Source organism: Bidens hawaiensis, unplaced genomic scaffold (genome assembly GCF_021521415.1).
Source record: "Bidens hawaiensis isolate Kalapana, Puna unplaced genomic scaffold, B.hawaiensis_p1.1 tig00034686_1, whole genome shotgun sequence".
Classification (NCBI taxonomy): Eukaryota; Viridiplantae; Streptophyta; class Magnoliopsida; order Asterales; family Asteraceae; genus Bidens; species Bidens hawaiensis.
Genome location: NW_027496018.1, coordinates 61,315 through 86,862, shown reverse-complemented (window position 1 = coordinate 86,862; position 25,548 = coordinate 61,315). Strand labels below are relative to the sequence as shown.

Below are 25,548 nucleotides of genomic sequence, written 5' to 3'. Positions count from 1 at the left end.
CTAAAGGACCCGTTATGACATGTCATCCCGCCCACCAGTTTTTACATGTGTAATTATGAAGTTTGGCTAGATGATATACATCTTCTTGCTTGGATGAACATTATCAGCCATTGGAGTGCAACTGGAGATTAATGGGTTGAGAGCTTTTCGGCATGGGTTCGAGTCCACAAAAAGTATTAATGAGTACTGGCAGTTGTATAGAACAGAGGGTCGATGAGGTAGACATTTCGTTGCTGGTGTTTGTAGCATTAAAATTTCATTTAACCTAGCAATCATGGTTTTCAACATATTACTGGTTCAATCAAAGTAAAATCTTCATCAACTGAACTAATTCAACATATAGAATGACGAAAATAAAAGCTTATTCTCTATGCAGCTTTGACATTGATACTCTAGTAAACTCACTAATGCACGGTGGCGAGCTCTTTAACCATCTGCAACTGAAACAAAACCAAGGGTGGTTAGCAGTCAGTGGGGTCCCGTAAGTTTTCCAATAACGAGTTCTTGCTTACAAAAAATCTGAGGGTGGCAACTTACATTTGAGACAGTGATCCAATGGTCTAGTGTTGTAAGAGCCTTCCCGGATTGGTGTGTTTCTTGAGCAAGGGCCACAGCTTCAGCCAAGGTGCTAACATGTCCACTCACCATAAGTGCTGCTGCAGCATTTAAGACCTGAATCATATGTTTGACTTGTTTGACTTTTAGTTGCAACATCTGACCAATTTGTTATTAAATGCTGCATAGTTTAAGGCTTACCAGTGCATCTGCTATCGGTCCTCTCTCACCCGAAAGTACATTTCTTAGTACCTGTGCGTTGTATTTTGGGTTCCCCCCTCGCAGATCCTCAATCGTGCATCGAGAAATTCCAAAATCCACTGCATATGGTCAGGTTACATATCCGTTAGGAACGGGGTCGTGTCTCGGCCTTAAGAAATAATACTGAAAGAGAGTTCTTACATGGGTTGAAATGGAATTTCTTGATCTTTCCAGGGGTGATGTCGAAAACTATTCCTGGACCTGTGTTATGTTTGATCGATCGTAAAGATGGCTTAAGGTCGAAGTAGCAAGAAGGGTGGGTTCGGTAAAATGTTACATTTAGTAGGTGTCGAAACCGTGAAAACCCTAAGCGTGCTTAAAAAACAATATTATTACGGAATAATCTAATGTATTCGACCTATCCCGTGCTCATGGTCTGGTGCCAGCAGTGTTGTAGAAATCATCGGGCGTTAGTTGGGCAGTGGGGTACGGACTAGCGATTAATCGGGATTCATAGGGATTAACCAGGATCAATCGGATTAGAATCTAGATGTAAATTTTCAAATATACGTATACATTCCAAATTTTATATATAAAGTTTTCAATTTTGACCGATTGAGATGAAAGTTGAAACACAGCCTAAATCGAATAATAGATAAGTAAATGGGTCAAAACGCCACTTCTAGATTAAACAAAACTTTATATGATCAAGATAGATTGATACCGAGTGGGCTCATCTCATCCAAGCCTTCAGAATGAGCAACTAAAGTTCGTTTCAGGCCATATCGTTGTAGAGCTTGCGCCATTTTAGTAACCTACCACCGAAAGAGAAGTGAAGCAACAAACATCATGTAATGTAGTTCGTACAACGTTGGAGGAACAAACATACCATGTCTTCCTTGTACACCCCAACGACCACAAAGGGAACCCGGGCCGGATTTAGCATTGGACCTAACACGTTGAAGACCGTCTTCACACCTAGCTTCTTTCGAACCGGTGCAACAATGTTCATTGCTGGATGATACTTGGGAGACATCATGAAACCAATTCCCACTTCCTCCGTACATCTTTTCACTCCCTGCTCAACAAAACTGCGTTTAATGTATAATGTTTGATAGGGTGTTCATCGGTTCGGGTCTTGGTTTCCTTCATTTGAATATTTTTTGGTTGGAACTGAAAACCAAAACGAATTTCAAAGTTGTTAAAACAAACTGAAAACCGAATTCTAAATTGGTTCAGTTTAATTTTAAAAAACATAAATTTCAAAATGTTTAATAAATAAGAAATTATATCCAAAGCCCAATGTTTTTTTTTGAACGGCCAACTAAATATGTATATTTTAACAGAGTCCGGAGACCCACAGTTTACAACCACCAAAACACCAACTCACCAAAAACACCAACCAAACATTACACGAAACTATAAATGAATATAGTTTCGTTGTCAGTTTTAACATAATTGAGTTTTCTAGAATTAATTCAGTTCCAGTTTAAAACTGAACCAAATATTTAATATAGTTCGATTTTAAACAGTTCTTAGGTTCAGTTTAAACACTTATATTTGACTCTAAAAAGTCAAAATGCAGATATGTTTCTGGAGGATATGTATATACTAACCTCAGGTTCCAAGTTAATGTTGACTCCCAATTCTTTCAACACGTCGGCACTTCCGCACGCAGAAGAGCTGGACCGGTTTCCTTGCTGATCACCAGATTAGTTAAGTTATTATTCAATGATGAATACATGTTCTAAAAATATAGCAAAAATTTGCTAAGTTTTATGTTATTTGAAGTAATGCATTATGAAACAGTCAAAAAAATATGTTTGAATTTGATTAGTATAAACAAAACTAAATAACTATATTAAAATTTTAATAAAAATAACTATATGTTTTATATAGTTTTATATGTTTAGACATTTTATCCCAAACAATAACTATATTAAAGATGAAACCATTTAATAAAAATTTGACCTTTGCAACTTTAGCACCGCAGGCAGCAGCAAGTATTGCAGCACCGGTTGATATATTAACCGTGTTAGCTGCATCTCCACCGGTCCCCACAATGTCAACCGCATCCTCTATCCCCTCCACTTTTCGGCTGCACTTGATCATCGCCTTCGCTAACCCTACAATCTGTATTTTATGATTAATTCTAAAGTCTAGTAAGTAGTAATCATCATAAAGTGATTAAAGTTACTAGTAGATTATCATATGTTGTGGATCCATCTTTTTGTATTCATCTCACTCTTCAAAAGTTTTTTTTTAAGTTTGGATATGTATGTTACACGTAAAAAAAAATGAGTATTAAATACTACATAACAAAATTATTATTTTTAATCGTGTCGTGCCTATGTAGATCTGTCCATGAAAAAAGTAGTCATTAAAAGTAAATGTTAAAAGATCAAGTAATCATATATAATAAAGGGAAAGCTTCATGTACAAAATAATCTTAACATGAGAACGTAGGAAACACTACCAATCTACCAAAAATGAAAACTTATGAAACAATATCAACTATAATACCGATCTACATAAGCAATGCTTTATAATAACAAATAAAAAAACTTAATAATAATAGCAAAAAAATTAGCATCAAAATAATAACAGCAAATACTTATAACAACATAAGAAAAAAAAACTAATAATAACAACAAAATGTAAACAAATACTTATAACGTCTCATAATCGGAAATCAGCATATACGAACTTAAAATAACAGCAAACAATTATAAAAACAAATCTAATAATAATAACAAATTGGTTCTCACTATTTTCATGTTAAAAATAAAATATATTTGATCCTGAAACATATAATAAAAATATATAATTTTGTATCTTATGTTGATGTCAATATATAACTAGTAACTACTAACGTAACGTGTGACGTGTACATATATATTAAATAAAAGATAAGATATAAAATAAGTGACAATGACATGTGATAACATACTTTTGTAAACACATCTTTACATGACATATATATATGAAGAAACACTAAGTGACCCTGGCAGATTACGGATAATCTTAGGGTCACGTAGATGTTTCTCACGAGGGTTAGGTCCGGCAAAGATGGTTATTCTTCTGATGACTTGCAAAACAGACACCGTGAGCTCGTCACTGAGAAGGGGGGGTACCTCCTTGTGACCACCCTCCGGCGTGAGAATCAGACTAGATTGCTCTGAATATAAATGTACATTAAGAGAAATAGCTAGAGCAGATAAGATATGTGATGGTATAAGATAGTATAAGATAAGATAAGATAATGATACCGTTCCAAGGTGTTGGAGTATTTATAGCCGAAGGTAGGTTTCCAAGCAGGTACAACCAGCTGTATAATATTCCTTTTCTACCAACTGTGGGCTACGCACGTGCCGTGCTGGTGGTTGGTGGGTAGGCAGCGGCTGATAGTGACATGGCCGGCTGTGTACTATTCCTTTTCCACCAACTGCAGGCTATGTACGTGCCACGACAAGGGTTGGTGAGTAGGCAGCGGCTGATAGTGACATTTTGTACTAGAGCGTGCTCCTCGTCGTACTGTTGTCAGTGAGCTGTCACCCTGTGATTGGTTCATGGGCTGCTTTGGTCAGATCTTGTCTATTTTGTCCATACCTTGGCAGGTATAATACAAAAGATCCTCCAGAAGCGTACGGACTGGCTCATTTGGGCGGGAGTATTCCCGCCTTGCTTATTCCTTCTTCAGGTGACATTACTGAATTATTGAGAGTTAGTGCCTTGTGCGTGTAGCCTTGCTATTAGTGCGGGTAGCCTTCCCTGATGGCTTGTATCCGCAGCTGCGGGAACAGGCGGGGTACTTCACCATTGGGAGGCTTTTCCTGCGGGAACAGCCGGCGTACTGCGCGTAAGGTCTTCATCTCTCTGAGCATGGTGGGTCCTGCGGAACCAGTTGGTCTTTGCGCAGACGTCCCTCTTCAAGGTGAGTCTTGCGGGTCCAACTGGGCTCTGCTGGGACCTACCTCTTCAAGTCCCCCCAATTGTTAATAAGTGAGGTGAACTTTTGGACTTAAGCAATGGGTTTTGAAAAGGGTTTTTAGTTTTAAGGTTTTCCGTGGGGATTCTTCCCGCGGTTTCCCTAATGTCACGTGCAGAAATTCCCGACTTTTCTGCTTGATCTTTGGGTATGATGCGGGTAGGTGTGTAACTTCCTCGCAAGTCAGGAGCGTTGAGTTTCACTTGTGTAGATTCTCCACGAGGTTTTGGTAGTTTTAGACATAGTGATCAATTATGTTAAACAACCAATTCCATCTTGGAGCTTCAAACAATCTAGTTCTCAACGTTCCCGCTATGCGGGGATGTTATTTCCCTTTCCACAAGCATGGCCCAGAAGATCCTTCTTGGTTTTAATTCCCTGCAAGTGCTAAGTATGTGAAGGGTTTCGCCTTGACACTGTACCTGCACTCGTCTTATAGTTACTTGACTTCCAAGGTATTCTTGGCCTCAATTCCCTACAGGTGCTAAGTATGTGAAGGGTTTCGCCTTGACACTGTACCCACACTTGTCTTACGGTTTCTTGGTTACCAAGGTATTCTTGGCTTCAATTCCCTGCAGGTGCTAAGTATGTGAAGGGTTTCGCCTTGACACTGTACCCGCACTTGTCTTACGGTTTCTTGGTTACCAAGGTAAGGGGGTATATTCCCTCTTATTTTTGAATATTTGTTTCACGCATATTTTAGTTTAACTTAGCAATTTCTTGAGTAGTTTGGATAAGTTAACATTTCAACGTGGCAGATGATAGGTTAAAGTTTTGCTCTCTTTCGTGATTGTGCGGGTAAGACCGTCACTTTCACTTAGTAGGATGGCTAAACTTTACCTATATCTGACCTGCGTGAAGGTTTTCCTCATCTTTTCCTTAGAAATTTTCTAAGTGTTTTAAATAAGTTAACCTTTCAACGCGCGGTTGTCAATAGGTTGATGTTCAGTTTCCTCTATCATGAATGTGCGGGTAGGACCGTCACTTTCATTTAGTGGGATGACCAAACTTTACCTATAACTGACCTGCGTGAAGGTTTTCCTCATCTTTTCCTTATAAATTTTTGCCGTTTCTTGTGTTTATGCGGGTTTTGCCGCCTTCCACACGCAACGACTGACTTCCCCACTTATTTATGCGGTGAATACCGGCATATCAGTGTTTTGAATAAGTTAACCTTTCGACGCGTGGTTGTCAATAGGTTAATGTTCAGTTTCCTCTATCATGATTGTGCGGGTAGGACCGTCGCTTTCATTTAGTGGGATGACCAAACTTCACCTATAACTGACCCGCGTGAAGGTTTTTCTCATCTTTTCCTTAGAAATTTTTGCCGTCTCTTGTGTTTATGCGGGTTTTGCCGCCTTCCACACGCAACGACTGACTTCCCCACTTATTTATGCGGTGAATACCGGCATATCAGTGTTTTGAATAAGTTAACCTTTCGACGCGTGGTTGTCAATAGGTTAATGTTCAGTTTCCTCTATCATGATTGTGCGGGTAGGACCGTCACTTTCATTTAGTGGGATGACCAAACTTCACCTATAACTGACATGCGTGAAGGTTTTTCTCATCTTTTCCTTAGAAATTTTTGCCGTTTCTTGTGTTTATGCGGGTTTTGCCGCCTTCCACACGCAACGACTGACTTCCCCGTTTATTTATGCGGTGAATACCGGCATATCAGTCTGGAAAGTTCATAAGTATAAATGTAAGACCATCAGCGTCAATGTGATTTGGAGAATCATTTCCATTAGAAGTGGCTCTAGGCCTTTTCTTTACAAGTTTGGAATTGATCTACATGCAGCCTGTGTAATTGAGCTCCCTTCCATGTTCTTGGGATGGGGGTGTCATCGAGCCTTTCGAGCCGATATGCACCTGGTTCGGAATCTCGTTGTTTACGCAGTATGTAGTCTCCAACATTGAAGCTGCAGTTTCATCCGTGTTTTCCCCAACTGGGGTTCTACACGCATTAGCCTGCTTAGCGTCCATTACGCCACGAGGTGAGTGAGTTTCCCATTTCTGACGAATGCTTCGACGACGTCCTTCAAGGCTACGCATTCCTCCATGGTGTGGCCTTTTGTCCTGTGGAAGTCACAGGATTTGCTTTGATCAGCGTTTGGACGCTGTCGGATTATTGGAGCCTCTGGCCATGGGAGCCTCTCGGTGGCAAATATCTCGGTGACGCTTTTGGTGAGTGGCGTCCATCTGGAGTTCCGGTTCGACGACTGCATGTTATCCTTTCCGCCTAACCGAGGGTGCGAGCCGGATGAGGTGCCAAAGTTTACCCTTGACTGCCAAATACCAAGCTTCCTCTTTTTGTTTTGTCGGGCAGTAAGGACGTTGTTTTCTCTTGTTTTTTGAGTGTAGAGGTTTGTACTCTGGGGAAGATCTCTACCCAGTTGCTTTTCCGTTTCCGCGAAGCGTTTAGCTGCTGTCATGATGGCATCCCACGTGGATGGCATGCCATCTTTACCCGTTAAGGTGCGGATGAGCTCTGGGTCTTCCGCGGCCTGGATGAAAGCAGCGCGGACAAGATCTTCGCTAATAGTGCCCAGACTTAGCTTCTTTGAATTGAAGCGCGTGATGAAGTCTAGTAAAGACTCATCTTCCTCTCGGATGCAGTTGAGGATCGTCCATTGCTCTTCGGTATACTTTCTTTGTTGACTGAAGTGTTGGCTGAACTTTTGCTGGAAGTCTGCCCAATCGTAGATGTGGTGGACCGGTAGACGGTCGAACCACGCTCTGGCTGCCCCAACAAGCGTCATTTGGAACATGTAACACCACGTGGGTTCCGTCCAATTGCTGATGGTTGCCCCCGCTATGAATCTGTTCAAATGATCGTCTGGGTCAGATATACCATCATATGTGCCTATGTTGGACATTTGTTTGGCACTTTTCGGGGCAATTGCTTCCGCAACGTCCCTTGCAAATTTGGACGTTCCCGCATTTGCAACAGTTGGTCTGAAGGTTTTAGAGAAGTCACGTGGGTTTCCACCTGCGTTTTTTGGTTTAAAGGTTTCTCCAAAATTTCTTCTGTGGAAATCTGCTTGTTTACGCTTCCCTTTCGCCCTATGGCACGGGTTTGCGTCACTGTCAGATTCTTCCCAATCTTTATCATACTCGCACTCATTACTCATGTTGAGCTGTTGTCGAGTGCTTCCGATTTCGTCAGCCTGTTGGAGTGAACGTAAGCGTTCATCCAACTCAGCTTGGAATTCCTTCTGACGTGCTTCCGCCCACGCTTTAACTTGATCAAGTGTTTGGCGGGGGAGCCTCGTCTGTTGTCTCTCCAACTGGGTATCGGTGAATCCCAGTGTAACGATTCCGGCAAATCCAGGTATACCCTAGCCGGTATATACTATTTACGTGTCATTTAAATATTGATTATATGAGTTATAGTACGTATATACGAGTATATATGATTCATAGTACGAATCATACTCGATTATATAGTGAATCGTATTGGAATTACAATTAACCAATGAACGATTATTGAAACCCGAACGAATCGGGAATTACATTATAGACGAAGTATATAATGTTTAGTGATATTTACGAAGTATTAATGCTTCGGGATAAGTAAATTATAGCACAGAAAAAGGATTTCGATTTATTAGTACGTCGGTACGATAAACGGAACCTTTAACATCAAACCAAGCAAGAGACGATCGATCAAGCCGAAAAAGATGCGTAATTATTAATAATATGATGTTTTAATGTCATGGGTTAAGTTTTTAAAGTTTTTAAATCAGTTTTATGTAAATTTTATTTTAACCCGAAAAACGACCATTTTAGGCTCGTTTTAAGCCGAATTACGAGTTTAAACGAGAAACGAACTGAACCAGATTATCCACAACATTATCCGGATTGTGTAATCCAAATGTGTGGCCATGGTTTGAGATGTGGGCCCCCCCCCCACATCAACAATAGAGCCGGCCCCTTATACACACACAACACACACTTCTTTTTCTTTTTCTAACACCAAAAACTCACAAAACTCTCTCAAACCTTCAAGTGTGCATCCAACTCCACCATTTTTAACCAAGAATTGAAGGTATAAACATGTTTTTAATACTTGAATCTTGTTTCTAACTCCATAATCTTGAGAAAAGGAGGTTTCAAATGTAAAAATGGGTGAAAACCCGAGTTGGAACCGATTCTCGCATGATCAAATGATGTATACAAGTTATACAAAGGATCTTGATCCAAGTGATGAGTTAAAAGTGTTTAGAACGAAATTTTACGGTTGAAATCTTGTCAAATGAGTTTTCCATGTGAAAGACGGGTGAAAGCCCGAGATGAAACCGACTCCATGATCAAGAGATGTATACATGTTATACAAGGGATCTTGGTCCAAGAAATGAGTAAAAAGAGTCGAGAACGGATTTTTACGGTTAAAACATTTGTTTTTACATAAAAACCGACACTATGAAAGAAATGGTTTGATTGTTGGTATAGTTTGCTTGGTATAGTGTTATTGTGCTTGTAAGTGTTGTATCTAGTGGCTAGCAAAGGCTAGAAACCCGGATCTTTGCGATCTAACGCTAGAAAACACAAGATAGTTCGGTTTTCGTGTGAATTAGTGATTTTGGACAGATTGTAGTATGCTTAGAGTCGGGTCACGAAATTTCACAGAGATGATCTACACATGAAAATATGAGATCTGTGAATTTTTGGTAATTTTTGGATAAAAGATGAATATTTGGTGAATTTAATGCTCGGTTTTGGCCAAAAATGGTGAAAAATAGCTAAACTTGATGAAAAATTCTGGAAAATTTAAGATAAGCTTTTTATAACATATAAAAGTCACACACAAAATTTGAGCTCAGTTGGAAAAGTCTAAAGGGGTTGAAATATGAGTTTTGGGTTCTGGAAAAATTCCAGGGAGTCATGAGAATGGCAAGGATCATCCCGGAAAAATTTGGGATTTTTCTAAAGTCTTTTGGTATTTTTGACATATTTAGTGTTTTAATAAGGTTTAAAAATAGATAAATAAAGGTAAATATAAGAAAATAAATCTGGAAAATTTTTATAAAGTTTCTTACTGTCAAAATAAGTGTTGTGAAAAATTTCAAGACCCGAGACTAAAGGGGTAATTATTTGTGCTAAAAAGAACATAAAAACAAATTTCTAAAGCTTAAAACGTGTAAACCGGCAAAACTCGCATAAGCGAGCTGACTGGTATATAAAAACCTAAAAATTGACCATTTTCATAAAACTAAGTAAATTAAGTAAAAATAAATCATCCGAAAATAATTCGGATGATTTGGGTAATTTTAACCGATTTTACTGTTTCCGGCACCTAAATGACGGAAACGGGCCCCGCGGCCAAACGGGGTGTCCAAACCGAGCTCTAATTTCATCACTTTAACTAAATTAACAGTCAAACACCATTTTTGGGTCGGGTGTGACCAAACTCATTTTTGAAACTAAAGACGGATAACCGTGCTAGGCACGCAAATCAAGGAAATCATAAAAATGATAATCTTGACCGTCAGACTCTAAGCAATGTCACAATCTGAGTCCTTAGAAGTGTCACGGGGTTAACATTGACCCCGGATCGAGTACAGTACTGGGTTAACAATGTCCCCAGACGTACCGATTGACATAGATTTAATTTACGGGAATTATATAGTAACGACTAGATATTATATTACAGATCCAGGCACGTAGCTGTTCATTGTATTACCCACCGACTCACAAAAAGGTGAGTTTTCACGAGCCCCTTTTACTGAACTGTTTCTAAATATATTTTCCCGGGGCGGAAAACATGTCTTTATTAAAGTATTTAAGTACATACCGATCGTATGGAAATACTTGTATATTTATATATATATGGTTTGATGCACAGAATATATAAATTGTTTATCATGTGTAATTGTTCTGGGGTAACATAGTTCCCAGGGGTTATTATTGTTCTGGGGTAACATAGTTCCTAGGGGTTATTATTGTTCTGGGGTAACGTAGTTCCCAGGGGTTATTATTGTTCTGGGGTAACATAGTTCCCAGAGATTATTATTGTTCTGGGGTAACATAGTTCCCAGAGATTATTATTGTTCTGGGGTAACATAGTTCCCAGAAGATTAATGGAAATGTTCTGGGGTAACATAGTTCCCAGCATGATTATATTGCTATTAAATGAATATTAAAATGATTTGTCAGTGTTTATTTAAATTAGTGAAACTCACCAACTATTCGTAGTTGACCCGTTTTCTTTACATGTTTTCTAGGTATGCCCAAGTTGGAATGATTGATATGTGCTTAACTATCTGTGCTACCTGTTGGAAGCTTGCTGCTCTATATTTTGTAATGAATATATTAATGTCTTATCGGTAAAATATGTGTGTAACACCTAGACAGTAACGAAACTCGCAACAATGTAATATGTTATAAATTAATTTAGTGGTATTTTCTTTATAAGCAATGCTGTTGATATCAGATGTGTCTGTTGCATCCCGTGTACGTTTCCGCTGCGGTTACGGGGTGTTACAGAACTTGGTATCAGAGCCATTGGTTATAAAGAATTAGGATGTCTGAAGGAGATACCTAAAATATAACCAGTAGCTCAAGTATTATAGGATCTGAATATCAACTAATAATTTATTGTGACGGGATCTGGATGAACTTGGATGGACAAGTGAGTTATTATGGTCCGGAACATAATAACAGACTTGTCTGCACGGGAGAATTCAGGGGAAGTCACGAGGAACCTTAAATAGGTAAAATTGGCAACATATGTGTAAATATATGATAATATTATTATGTGGTAAAGTTGTATAAATAAGTATGTATTAATTTGATTATGAATTACACTATGGAAAGAACTATATGCTTGTTAACTTGTGTGCAGGTAAAAATGTCAAGCCCGCATAGCTTATCTGTAGAGGAGGATCCGGAGGAGGTTAGCCCCGGAAACTCCGGGAGCCTACATGTGTCATCCGACTCCGAGCCTAGCGAGGCGAGTCACAGGAGCTCGAGCCAGTCCTCCCCGGCCCGGATCGTCAGATCCCCTACTCCCCTCGCACCGCAGGCCACCTCTGTCCCTCCGGGATTTGGTCCCCGCCTTACGGCGCGGATCAGCATTCCGCGTGTCCCGCCGACCTCTCCCCCACCCCGACCTGCTACTCGTCGGGGAGAGTCCTCATCCCAGCCCGAGCCGATGGCTCTACCTGTCTGGGGCCTTCCCAGACAGGAGCAGGAGGCGGTGGCCTGGCTACGAGTGCTCACAGAGCAAGTAAATGAGCACTCAGCCGCCCTGACCGTGGGGGTACAGAGACGAGTGTACCTTGGTGACCGCATACTGGATTGCCAGTATGCAATCGACCGGTTGACCAGGGAGTGCTCGTACTCCCTATTGATGGTTCAGCGGTTAGAGGCGCGGCTCCGGGGGGTGATGGCAGTAGTGGTGGCGTTGGCGGCAGTGATGATGTGGTGGGCGTACCACCGTGTTTAGTAGTTATGCATGGATGGGAATAGACAGGGACCACTTTTTGATACTCCGTGTAAGTAGTTAGTGGTGATACTAACACGGAGTGAATCTTGTTTAGTTATGATACAACCACTAGCCCATAAGGGGTCTCTTTTGGGGCATATCTTTATAGATACTTTTGGGTATCATTCAAGCACTGACCCTTTTACGGGTTATGTCGAGATGATACCGACATAGGGCCCTTGTAATAAAACTTAGTTATGTAATGTTGACTGGAAAGTATGTAAACTGATGTTTGTGTAATATGTATCCATGTTTACTAATGAATGAAATATGTTTTGTGTTTTATAATTTGAAATGGTATTGATTATATGTATTTCTTGATGTTGTGTAGAATGGCACCGAAACGATCAACGAAAATATCGGAAGTAGATGTAAGCCGTTTGATTGCTCAACAGTTGGAGGCGGCGATACCAGATATAGTATCGCGCATCGCCGCCAGTATTAATTACTCGACCAATCCAACCCCTCCGAGCAATCAAACGCCCATAAATAATGACGGGGAACAAAATGCTAATCCTCCAAGGAATGATAACACTATTCCGAGTAATGACGCACCGCCTAGGGTGGTCGTTACTGACAGTAATGGCCCTATACCTACGGTAGAGACAAACCGTACGGAACCAATGAGTGCACCCAGGGGATGTTCGATCAAGGATTTCATGTTGTGCAAGCCATTAAAGTTTAGCGGGTCTGAAGGACCGAATGGGTTAGTTAAATGGATAGAGAAAATAGAATCAGTGGTGAATATTAGCAACTGTCCCGAGGATTGTATCGTTAAGTACGCCACATGTACATTCACCGACCATGCCTTGACATGGTGGAACACCATAGTACAGACTCGAGGTCAGGTGGCGACAAACCACATGACCTGGACGGAGCTTAAGGCTCTTGTGTTGGAACATTTCTGCCTAAAGAATGAATTGCAGAAATTGGAAAACGAGTTGTGGAATCTGGAGATGAAGGGGGCGGACCACTTGGGTTATACCAATCGGTTTAATGAACTGTCACGATTAGTACCGTGGTTGGTCACCCCGGAGACGAAGAGGGTGGAACGTTATATTTGGGGACTTACTCCAGTTGTGAGGAGTATAGTCAACGCGGGGGACACCGGTCGTATTAAAGTGCAGTGACACAAGCTGGCATAGTCACGTATGATTTCTTGTGGAGCGGATCACTAAAGGTGACAGGAGAATTCGCTGGGGGAAAACGGGGTACACATGATCATAGAATCCAGGAAAAGCAGCAAAGCAAACGAGCTAGGCCCGCTGCCCAGAGCTATGCCATGACTAGTTCGGGCGGAAGGCAAGAACCGCAGAAGGGAACGTTTCCTAAGTGCGGGAAATGTGGTTACCACCACGGTGGCGTGTGCAAAGAGGTGGTGTGCCACCGGTGCGGCAGGATTGGACACTACGCACCAAATTGTAAGACAAATCTGAACAACCTGAACCGACAACCGCAACCAATTCGTGCGCAACCATTTAGAACCCAACCGGCCCGACAGCAAAACCCGCAAGGGAACCAGATGGTGACCACTAGCCGTGCTTGCTACGAATGCGGCAGCATGGATCACTTCAAAAGGAACTGCCCGAAACTGAACCAGGGAGGAAACGGGAGACAAATCACGGGTCAGGCATCGTCGTCCAATCCGGCGCGAGGCCGAGCATTCGTTATGGGAGCGAACGAGGCGCGCCAGGACCCCAGCGTAGTGACAGGTACCTTCCTCGTCTCTGATCATTACGCTTCTGTATTATTTGATACAGGCGCCGATAGAAGTTTTGTCTCCGTTAGATTCCTTTCGATAGCAAACCTTCCTATTGGTGAAACCATAGAACCTTACACCGTAGAAGTCGCTAACGGTAAAACCATGATAGTTAATCGGATAGTTCGGAATTGCCCTTTTATTCTGAACGAACAATCCTTCCTGATCGACTTGTTACCGGTAGAATTGGGTAGTTTTGACGTGATAGTGGGAATGGATTGGTTGGCACGTAACAGGGTAGAAATAAACTGTGAAAAGAAAACCGTCAAGATCCGGGTGTCGGATGACGAGGAGGTATTAGTGCAGGGAGAAAAATCCGGCACCATGATACCATTTATATCCCACCTCAAGTTGTTGAAATATATACGTCAGGGATGTGTGGCGTATCTAGCGAGCCTGACGGCCGCTGATTCTGAGGAAAAACGGGTGGACGATATTCCCGTGGTACGCGAATTTCCACAAGTTTTTCCAGAGGAACTTCCGGGATTACCGCCAACCCGACAGGTCGAATTCAGGATCGATCTGTTACCTCAGGCTGGCCCTGTTGCTAAGGCGCCCTACCGACTTGCACCATCCGAGATGCAAGAATTATCCAACCAGTTACAGGAATTGTTGGATAAAGGATTTATGCGTCCCAGTTATTCCCCGTGGGGTGCACCTGTTTTATTCGTGAAAAAGAAGGACGGGAGCCTTAGAATGTGCATTGATTACAGGGAATTGAACAAGTTGACAATCAAAAATAGGTATCCTCTCCCCCGAATCGATGATCTGTTCGACCAACTACAAGGTGCGAGCTACTTTTCAAAAATAGATCTTAGATCGGGATACCATCAGGTTAGAATTCAGGAGGAGGATATCCCAAAAACTGCATTCCGGACTCGCTACGGCCATTACGAGTTCTTAGTTATGCCTTTTAGGCTAACAAATGCGCCATCAGTATTCATGGATCTCATGAATCGAGTCTGTAAACCCTATCTCGACAAATTCGTCATTGTATTTATTGACGATATTTTGATATACTCGAAGAGTAAAGAAGAGCACGAGCAACACTTAAAGTTAGTTCTAGGGCTCCTGGATCAGGAGAAGTTATATGCAAAATTCTCCAAGTGTAACTTCTGGTTACAAGAGGTGCAATTCCTCGGTCACGTTATAAACCACCAAGGAATACACGTTGATCCGAGTAAGGTTGAAGCAATTAAGAGTTGGCAAGCGCCTAAATCTCCAAAGGAAATCCGCCAATTCTTAGGCTTAGCTGGATACTATCGTCGATTTATAGAGAACTTTTCCAGCATCGCCCAACCTTTAACCCTCCTGACTCAAAAGGATCGGAAGTATGAATGGGGTGAAGAGCAGGAAACGGCGTTTCAAACGCTAAAACAAAGATTGTGCCAAGCGCCAATCTTAAGTCTCCCCGACGGAGACGATGGATTTGTTGTATATTGTGACGCATCCCGTAAAGGGTTATGATGCGTGTTGATGCAAAATAAAAAGGTCATAGCCTATGCGTCTCGACAGTTAAAAGTTCATGAGAAAAACTACACTACTCATGACTTGGAACTGGGAGCAGTCATCTTTGCACTTAAAATCTGGAGACACTATCTCTACGGTACAAAGTGCACCATCTTCACTGATCATAAAAGTTTGCAACACATATTCGATCAGAAAGAACTGAATATGAGGCAACGAAGATGGGTCGAGTTGCTGAGCGACTATGACTGTGATATCCGTTATCACCCCGGCAAGGCTAACGTCGTAGCCGATGCCTTGAGTAGGAAGGATCGGGTTAAGCCATTGCGAGTGCGAGCGCTGGGGATGATTGTTCAGTCGAACCTTTCAGATTTGGTTCGAGTTGCTCAACGCGAGGCGTTGAAAGAGGAACAATTGGATAAAGAAGGACTTTACGGGAATGAGAAGAATTTCGAACAGCGTGTGGACGAAATTCTCTATTTCAAAAATCGGATTTGGATCCCGACCCTCCATGACCTTCGTGATTTGATCATGGATGAAGCGCATAAATCGAAATATTCCATACATCCGGGATCAGATAAAATGTACAAGGATGTGAAAGAATTTTACTGGTGGCCAGGTATGAAAAAGAATATAGCCACATACGTCGGCAAATGTACGACATGTGCGAGAGTTAAGGCGGAACACCAGAAACCCTCGGGGATGTTACAACAACCGGAGATTCCCGAATGGAAATGGGAGCAAATCACAATGGATTTCGTGACACACCTCCCTAAGACATCCCGGGGAAATGATGCAATTTGGGTAATCGTGGATAGATTAACCAAATCGGCACATTTTATTCCGATTAGAAACAATTATAACACCGAGAGACTTGCGCAAATTTATATAAATGAAATAGTGTCTCGTCATGGCATCCCCATCTCGATCAACTTCGATAGGGATAGCCATTTCACCTCCAAACTTTGGCAAGCTGTCCAAGAAGCATTGGGAACACGTATTGACCTAAGCACGGCTTACCACCCTCAGACCGATGGTCAGTCTGAGAGGACCATTCAAACTTTGGAGGATTTGCTTCGTGCCTGCGTACTGGACTTTAAGGGAAATTGGGATCAACATCTCCCACTCGTTGAATTTTCCTATAATAACAGCTACCATAGCAGTATAAAGGCAGCACCTTATGAAGCATTGTATGGACGGAAGTGCCGATCACCACTTTGCTGGTCTGAAGTGGGTGACTCGCAGGTCATTAGATCGGATCTGGTCCAGGAGACGACCAGCAAGATTCTTGAAATTAAGAACAACCTAAAAGCCGCGCGGGACCGGCAGAAGAGTTATGCCGATACCCGTCGAAAACCGTTGTCATTTGAGAAGGGTGAAAAGGTATATTTGAAAGTATCACCCTGGAAAGGAGTGGTCAGATTTGGAAAGGCGGGGAAGTTGGCCCCTAGATATATTGGACCATTCATTATTACTGCGAAAATCGGTCCTGTAGCATACCGATTAGAACTGCCTGATGAACTGAGTGCAGTTCACAACGTGTTTCATGTGTCAAATCTGAAAAGATGTCTGGCGGATGAGACATCGGTGTTACCCTTAGAGGGTGTTCAAATAAATGATAAGCTCAACTTCGTAGAGGAGCCCATTGAAATAGTGGACGGTAAGATCAAGCAACTTAGACACAATAAGATCTCGTTGGTCAAAGTTAGATGGAATTCGCAACGAGGCCCAGAATTTACTTGGGAACGAAAGGATGAATTTCGGAAGAAATACCCCCACCTATTTCCTCAAAAGGAAGTAGTTGACATGTAAAATTTCGAGGACGAAATTTTTATAACGGGGGGAGAATGTAACGATTCCGGCAAATCCAGGTATACCCTAGCCGGTATATACTATTTACGTGTCATTTAAATATTGATTATATGAGTTATAGTACGTATATACGAGTATATATGATTCATAGTACGAATCATACTCGATTATATAGTGAATCGTATTGGAATTACAATTAACCAATGAACGATTATTGAAACCCGAACGAATCGGGAATTACATTATAGACGAAGTATATAATGTTTGTGATATTTACGAAGTATTAATGCTTCGGGATAAGTAAATTATAGCACAGAAAAAGGATTTCGATTTATTAGTACGTCGGTACGATAAACGGAACCTTTAACATCAAACCAAGCAAGAGACGATCGATCAAGCCGAAAAAGATGCGTAATTATTAATAATATGATGTTTTAATGTCATGGGTTAAGTTTTTAAAGTTTTTAAATCAGTTTTATGTAAATTTTATTTTAACCCGAAAAACGACCATTTTAGGCTCGTTTTAAGCCGAATTACGAGTTTAAACGAGAAACGAACTGAACCAGATTATCCACAACATTATCCGGATTGTGTAATCCAAATGTGTGGCCATGGTTTGAGATGTGGGCCCCCCCCCCCACATCAACAATAGAGCCGGCCCCTTATACACACACAACACACACTTCTTTTTCTTTTTCTAACACCAAAAACTCACAAAACTCTCTCAAACCTTCAAGTGTGCATCCAACTCCACCATTTTTAACCAAGAATTGAAGGTATAAACATGTTTTTAATACTTGAATCTTGTTTCTAACTCCATGATCTTGAGAAAAGGAGGTTTCAAATGTAAAAATGGGTGAAAACCCGAGTTGGAACCGATTCTCGCATGATCAAGTGATGTATACAAGTTATACAAAGGATCTTGATCCAAGTGATGAGTTAAAAGTGTTTAGAACGAAATTTTACGGTTGAAATCTTGTCAAATGAGTTTTCCATGTGAAAGACGGGTGAAAGCCCGAGATGAAACCGACTCCATGATCAAGAGATGTATACATGTTATACAAGGGATCTTGGTCCAAGAAATGAGTAAAAAGAGTCGAGAACGGATTTTTACGGTTAAAACCTTTGTTTTTACATAAAAACCGACACTATGAAAGAAATGGTTTGATTGTTGGTATAGTTTGCTTGGTATAGTGTTATTGTGCTTGTAAGTGTTGTATCTAGTGGCTAGCAAAGGCTAGAAACCCGGATCTTTGCGATCTAACGCTAGAAAACACAAGATAGTTCGGTTTTCGTGTGAATTAGTGATTTTGGACAGATTGTAGTATGCTTAGAGTCGGGTCACGAAATTTCACAGAGACGATCTACACATGAAAATATGAGATCTGTGAATTTTTGGTAATTTTTGGATAAAAGATGAATATTTGGTGAATTTAATGCTCGGTTTTGGCCAAAAATGGTGAAAAATAGCTAAACTTGATGAAAAATTCTGGAAAATTTAAGATAAGCTTTTTATAACATATAAAAGTCACACACAAAATTTGAGCTCAGTTGGAAAAGTCTAAAGGGGCTTTTCGGTAAAACGAGTTCTAGGGCTTTCTAGCTCGGTTTTTGTGAAAATGGCTTGAAATATGAGTTTTGGGTTCTGGAAAAATTCCAGGGAGTCATGAGAATGGCAAGGATCATCCCGGAAAAATTTGGGATTTTTCTAAAGTCTTTTGGTATTTTTGACATATTTAGTGTTTTAATAAGGTTTAAAAATAGATAAATAAAGGTAAATATAAGAAAATAAATCTGGAAAATTTTTATAAAGTTTCTTACTGTCAAAATAAGTGTTGTGCAAAATTTCAAGACCCGAGACTAAACGGGTAATTATTTGTGCTAAAAAGAACATAAAAACAAATTTCTAAAGCTTAAAACGTGTAAACCGGCAAAACTCGCATAAGCGAGCTGACTGGTATATAAAAACCTAAAAATTGACCATTTTCATAAAACTAAGTAAATTAAGTAAAAATAAATCATCCGAAAATAATTCGGATGATTTGGGTAATTTTAACCGATTTTACTGTTTCCGGCACCTAAATGACGGAAACGGCCCCGCGGCCAAACGGGGTGTCCAAACCGAGCTCTAATTTCATCACTTTAACTAAATTAACAGTCAAACACCATTTTTGGGTCGGGTGTGACCAAACTCATTTTTGAAACTAAAGACGGATAACCGTGCTAGGCACGCAAATCAAGGAAATCATAAAAATGATAATCTTGACCGTCAGACTCTAAGCAATGTCACAATCTGAGTCCTTAGAAGTGTCACGGGGTTAACATTGACCCCGGATCGAGTACAGTACCGGGTTAACAATGTCCCCAGACGTACCGATTGACATAGATTTAATTTACGGGAATTATATAGTAACGACTAGATATTATATTACAGATCCAGGCACGTAGCTGTTCATTGTATTACCCACCGACTCACAAAAAGGTGAGTTTTCACGAGCCCCTTTTACTGAACTGTTTCTAAATATATTTTCCCGGGGCGGAAAACATGTCTTTATTAAAGTATTTAAGTACATACCGATCGTATGGAAATACTTGTATATTTATATATATATGGTTTGATGCACAGAATATATAAATTGTTTATCATGTGTAATTGTTCTGGGGTAACATAGTTCCCAGGGGTTATTATTGTTCTGGGGTAACGTAGTTCCCAGGGGTTATTATTGTTCTGGGGTAACATAGTTCCCAGAGATTATTATTGTTCTGGGGTAACATAGTTCCCAGAGGTTATTATTGTTCTGGGGTAACATAGTTCCCAGAAGATTAATGGAAATGTTCTGGGGTAACATAGTTCCCAGCATGATTATATTGCTATTAAATGAATATTAAAATGATTTGTCAGTGTTTATTTAAATTAGTGAAACTCACCAACTATTCGTAGTTGACCCGTTTTCTTTACATGTTTTCTAGGTATGCCCAAGTTGGAATGATTGATATGTAACTATCTGTGCTACCTGTTGGAAGCTTGCTGCTCTATATTTTGTAATGAATATATTAATGTCTTATCGGTAAAATATGTGTGTAACACCTAGACAGTAACGAAACTCGCAACAATGTAATATGTTATAAATTAATGTAGTGGTATTTTCTTTATAAGCAATGCTGTTGATATCAGATGTGTCTGTTGCATCCCGTGTACGTTTCCGCTGCGGTTACGGGGTGTTACACCCAGGGGAGGATCATTTACTGCACTTGCCCCGGCTTGGGTAACCGGGGTAGTGTTCGTAAATATTGTGTACTCGCCGGTGTTCCCCCCAGTAGCTGGGGTTGTGGTTACCGGAGTTTCTTTGTCACTCGTTGGCCTTGGCACCGGAGTAACCTTAACCATCTTTCCAGAGGTTTTGAAAAAACTGAGAAAATTAGTTCTAGCTTTTATGCACGGATGGCGCCAATGAAGAAACACTAAGTGACCCTGGCAGATTACGGATAATCTTAGGGTCACGTAGATGTTTCTCACGAGGGTTAGGTCCGGCAAAGATGGTTATTCTTCTGATGACCTGCAAAACAGACACCGTGAGCTCGTCACTGAGAAGGGGGGGTACCTCCTTGTGACCACCCTCCGGCGTAAGAATCAGACTAGATTGTTCTGAATATAAATGTATATTAAGAGAAATAGCTAGAGCAGATAAGATATGTGATGGTATAAGATAGTATAAGATAAGATAAGATAATGATACCGTTCCAAGGTGTTAGAGTATTTATAGCCGAAGGTAGGTTTATAAGCAGGTACAGCCAGCTGTATAATATTCCTTTTCTACCAACTGTGGGCTACGCACGTGCCGTGCTGGTGGTTGGTGGGTAGGCAGCGGCTGATAGTGACATGGCCGGCTGTGTACTATTCCTTTTCCACCAACTGCAGGCTATGTACGTGCCACGACAAGGGTTGGTGAGTAGGCAGCGGCTGATAGTGACATTTTGTACTAGAGCGTGCTCCTCGTCGTACTGTTGTCAGTGAGCTGTCACCCTGTGATTGGTTCATGGGCTGCTTTGGTCAGATCTTGTCTATTTTGTCCATACCTTGGCAGGTATAGTACAAAAGATCCTCCAGAAGCGTACGGACTGGCTCATTTGGGCGGGAGTATTCCCGCCTTGCTCATTCCTTCTTCAGGTGACATTACTGAATTATTGAGAGTTAGTGCCTTGTGCGTGTAGCCTTGCTATTAGTGCGGGTAGCCTTCCCTGATGGCTTGTATCCGCAACTGCGGGAACAGGCGGGGTACTTCACCATTGGGAGGCTTTTCCTGCTGGAACAGCTGGCGTACTGCACGTAAGGTCTTCATCTCTCTGAGCATAGTGGGTCCTGCGGAACCAGTTGGTCTTTGCGCAGACGTCCCTCTTCAAGGTAAGTCTTGCGGGTCTAACTGGGCTCTGCTGGGACCTACCTCTTCAATATGTTTTATACCGTTTAATTAATTTCACATGTAAAGTATGTGTGGTGAGACTATACATTATTTACAACTTCAGTTAAATTTGCAAATTAATACATTTTATAAAATTTCATGACGCCATAGCCCATAAAATAAAAAGAATTGATATGGTTGTGAAAATAACAGCTACAATCTAATTTTAGCAGATACTGACAGATATTGGATATCAAAATTGACAGCCTAATATTAAAATTAAATGACTAAAAAACACATGACAGCCTAGACTCAAAATTAGATGACTAAAGCACACGTGAAGTAATTAAATTCATATAATTCATATCATGATGATAAAAGCACTTTTTTTAGCTCAAAATTTTATTCTTGTTCTATTTTTATTTGCTATTATAAGTATTCATTTTTATATATCACTTGGTCATATAAGTTGGCCAATTATAACTTCTTTTTTGAATATTTGAACGATTTTAAAAAGACTTAGAATAAATACTAATATAAAATGATTCAATAAGTTAGTGCATATCTGATATCTTGATTAAAAGTTGGCAAATTGCTTATGACATTATGTTACATGTCTCATAATAACTTCAAACGAGTCGAAAATTACATTTGTTATATCTTGAACCTTTTTTATTACACGTATGCTTTTATCTCATTGCCACATACATAACTGATAAATTCTTTTATTAGCATTGTATCAGTTAAATTTAACAATTAACGTAAACAATATATGTCCCTCAAGGGACATGGTGTGACGGTAAGGTATGCCGTCTATTCTAAATATTGAGGGTTCAAATTCTGCAATGTGTAAAGATATAGGTGAACTATAATTTATGAGTAGGCTAGTTTGCTGTTGAAAATAAACATTAAACAATATATATATATATATATAAAAGCAGACAATAATTCAATATATTAATATTTGTATGAAATATATGTTTGCTTGAACTACTAACCTCCTCAAAAGTTTCTCCTTTGGCTCTAAGAAGAACAAGGAAAGCACTGATCAAAGCTTGATTACGCTCTCGTAACAACAATTCGAGTGCGCTTTCGGCCTCCTGTTCGCTCAAATCAACGCAATCCAGCAAGTTCTCCATAACCTGCAGATATAAACACAACATCTAATCACAAACCGTTTCAAACGCACTTTTATCCAACAACTTTAAATAGGGTCATATATTTGACCTCTTTTGGAAAACAAAGCTGCGGATCCGAATGTGAGCAATGAAGCCGAGTTTTCGTTGCTAAAACGTTCGGATTCGTCCATGAACCGAATTTGGTTCGGATCTGAAGTGATGAAATGGTGTGGCGGTGAAAAATATAATTACAAAGAAAGGATGTTGCTGCCATTGGTGATTGTTGTGCACCTATTTTGATCAGGCTGTGAGATAGGATTGTTTATGATTTATGTACGAACATAATTGAAGTTATTGCATCATCATATAGCATTTATGATACCTCAACTGCCTAACATTAATTGTAGGTAACATTCTTTAAATCACTCAAGCTTTTTTCTTTTACTCATAACAAACTAAACATCCATTTTTCATAACACTTTTACAACATTTTGATAACATTTACCATTGTTTTAGAACAACAAAATGAGAGAATCTCTATCCTAGTAACTGTAGAATAAAAAGTAAAAACAAATGGTAACACTTAGTGACATAGGCAGTCTAGTTTTCTATGTTCTCACGTCTTTACTATTAAATAATATGGTCAAGTTATCCTATAAATGGAGACAAAAATGAGAAAAAATGAGAATAATTTGTAGCTATACAAAAAAACCTTTTAAAATTTTTTTAAAAGATACTGGTTGTTAGCAGTAGTTTTCTCGATTTTCTAATAACTTTGTAGTTTTTTCTGAAACTTTACTTTAGTTGCCCATAGTTTTAAAATAATTGTTTTCCAGTTACCACATAGTATTTATTAATTATATGTTAAGCTTTTAACGAATGATATTTGATTTTTTTTAACAGCAAATTGAGAATTTGATTTTTGCTTTTTACTTATATATTAGTTACTTAGTACAATTTAATTATTAATCATGACCAGCTAAAATAATAATTCTTATTTATTAGCAAATCATAAAGTTAGTGATTATTTATTAGCAAATCATAAAACTAGTTATTATTTATTCACAAGTCATAAATAATTAGTCAGTACTTAGTAACGAATATAAAAGTAAAATCAAATAACTAAATATCAATCATTAAACTAATATTGAACTCCAGCTTAACATGAAGTTAATAAATATAACTTTTTTTATGATAAATTTTTATTTTTATTTTCTAGAACTCGAACACATGAACTTTGTATAACAAAATAGGGAGCATCCACAATAAGGAGCTACAAAAATATCAATAAAACATGTCTGGTCAGACACCACATCGTAAAAACATCATTGTTTAAAAACATCCAAGCTCCATCAAATAAAGAATCCTGAAAAGTGAAAACATCCCACAGGCCCACAGCATGCACAGATCACCTGTAATAACCTCCAAAAACGTACTATTGTAGAGGCTTATACAACTATCTACATAGTAATAATAACAATAATTGTTTATGTTAAAAAATTAAACTAGATTGATGGATTAAACTATTATGAAAAGAACCAAATAAAATTAACAAAAACCTTACTTATAGTTTAGTCTTAAATCATTCATCCTTCTTATGTTTAATTACATTTAGAAAAAGAAATGATGGAAAACATTAAATGATGGGCAACTTTTTAAAATTTTTTATATTAAAGGGATTTTTTTTTCAAACATATCGGTCTCATTCATATACATTAAATGGTCTTTATAAATTATATAAGTAGGTCTTAGGGTGTGTTTGGGAATGCTTATTTAAGGCATAAAGGATTCTTTTTTGTTAAAGAGACTTATTAACTTATGATTTTTTTAAAATGTGTTTGGATTAACTTATGTAACGGGGAAAGACAAAATGACAAAAAATAACACTTTTTTAGTCTTTTTTTAAAGGAGTGTAACGGGGTTTGAAGGTTTAAGGGGTGTAATAGGTAAATTATACACAATAAGTTAATAAGTTACACTTCTCCAACTTATCAAAACCGTCTTATTTTGCCTTGTTGATAAGCTAAAATCGAAAAGTCTTTTTTGTTTACCAAACAGCTTATCATATAACTTATTAACTTTCTGAAAGTTAATAAGTTATAAGGAGACTCAAATAAGCAAAATCCCAAACACCACCTTAGAGCATTCATAGCAGCCCCTTCATATTATGCGAGGGTGGTCTCTAATTTTTAAAGTGTGGTTGTAAGTGGTCGCGAGTGAAGAAGAAAAAACATGTTACTCGTTTATGAGTAAATTTGGAGAAACATTGTTCATGATTTATAATTTGGTGTTCCATGTAACCAAGGTTCAATTTATGTCCCCATCATTTAGTTTCAACGGCACGTGGTGATGATGGGAAACTAGGCGAGCATGTGACGCTCACTAGTTGAATCCTTAAATTGAACGAGTTTTAACTCACCACACTATCGTGCCTTCGGGTGAGTGTCCACGGGCGTTGCCCTTAGGCGAGAGTTTTCTTCTGATCAAAAGGCGAGTATATCCAGACATGTTGAATTTAGCTAGTAGTCAATTTGGAGGATTAGTTGAAATTTTAAAAAAATATATCTAGACATGTTATGTTAAAGAGTTAAGTGTCATTTTGGTACATGTGGTTTGACTAACTATGCAACTTTAGTACCTATAGTTTATTTTATGCAAATGACTACCCCAGTTTCAAAAAACTTGCATTTTTAGTACTTTTTTTTAACTATGTTTATTTTATCAGTTAAATTAAGGGTACTTTGATAATTTTCTTAATTTTC

The 25,548-nt window shown here is 39.3% G+C and overlaps 1 protein-coding gene across 1 annotated transcript; it reads right to left on the bottom strand.

Annotated features, from left to right (window-relative positions):
- Positions 1 to 404: 404 nt before the first annotated feature.
- On the bottom strand, positions 405 to 23,060 carry LOC143586518 (anthranilate phosphoribosyltransferase, chloroplastic-like). The gene is made up of 10 exons (XM_077068053.1): positions 22,896 to 23,060; positions 22,667 to 22,810; positions 2,728 to 2,889; positions 2,373 to 2,456; positions 1,646 to 1,834; positions 1,481 to 1,571; positions 958 to 1,017; positions 757 to 875; positions 538 to 672; positions 405 to 434 (listed from the first exon to the last, which is right to left on the bottom strand). The coding sequence occupies exons 1-10, from the start codon at positions 23,058 to 23,060 to the stop codon at positions 405 to 407; spliced, it is 1,179 nt and encodes a 392-aa protein (XP_076924168.1).
- Positions 23,061 to 25,548: the final 2,488 nt, after the last annotated feature.

Bases quoted from the DNA above. Each gene is read 5' to 3' on its own strand.
- LOC143586518 (XM_077068053.1), bottom strand. From the start codon at position 23,060: ATGGCAGCAACATCCTTTCTTTGTAATTATATTTTTCACCGCCACACC. The intron at 1,572-1,645 runs GTATGTTTGTTC...TTTCGGTGGTAG, and splicing joins GGGTGTACAAGGAAGACATG to GTTACTAAAATGGCGCAAGC. The intron at 673-756 runs GTAAGCCTTAAA...CATATGATTCAG, and splicing joins GACCGATAGCAGATGCACTG to GTCTTAAATGCTGCAGCAGC.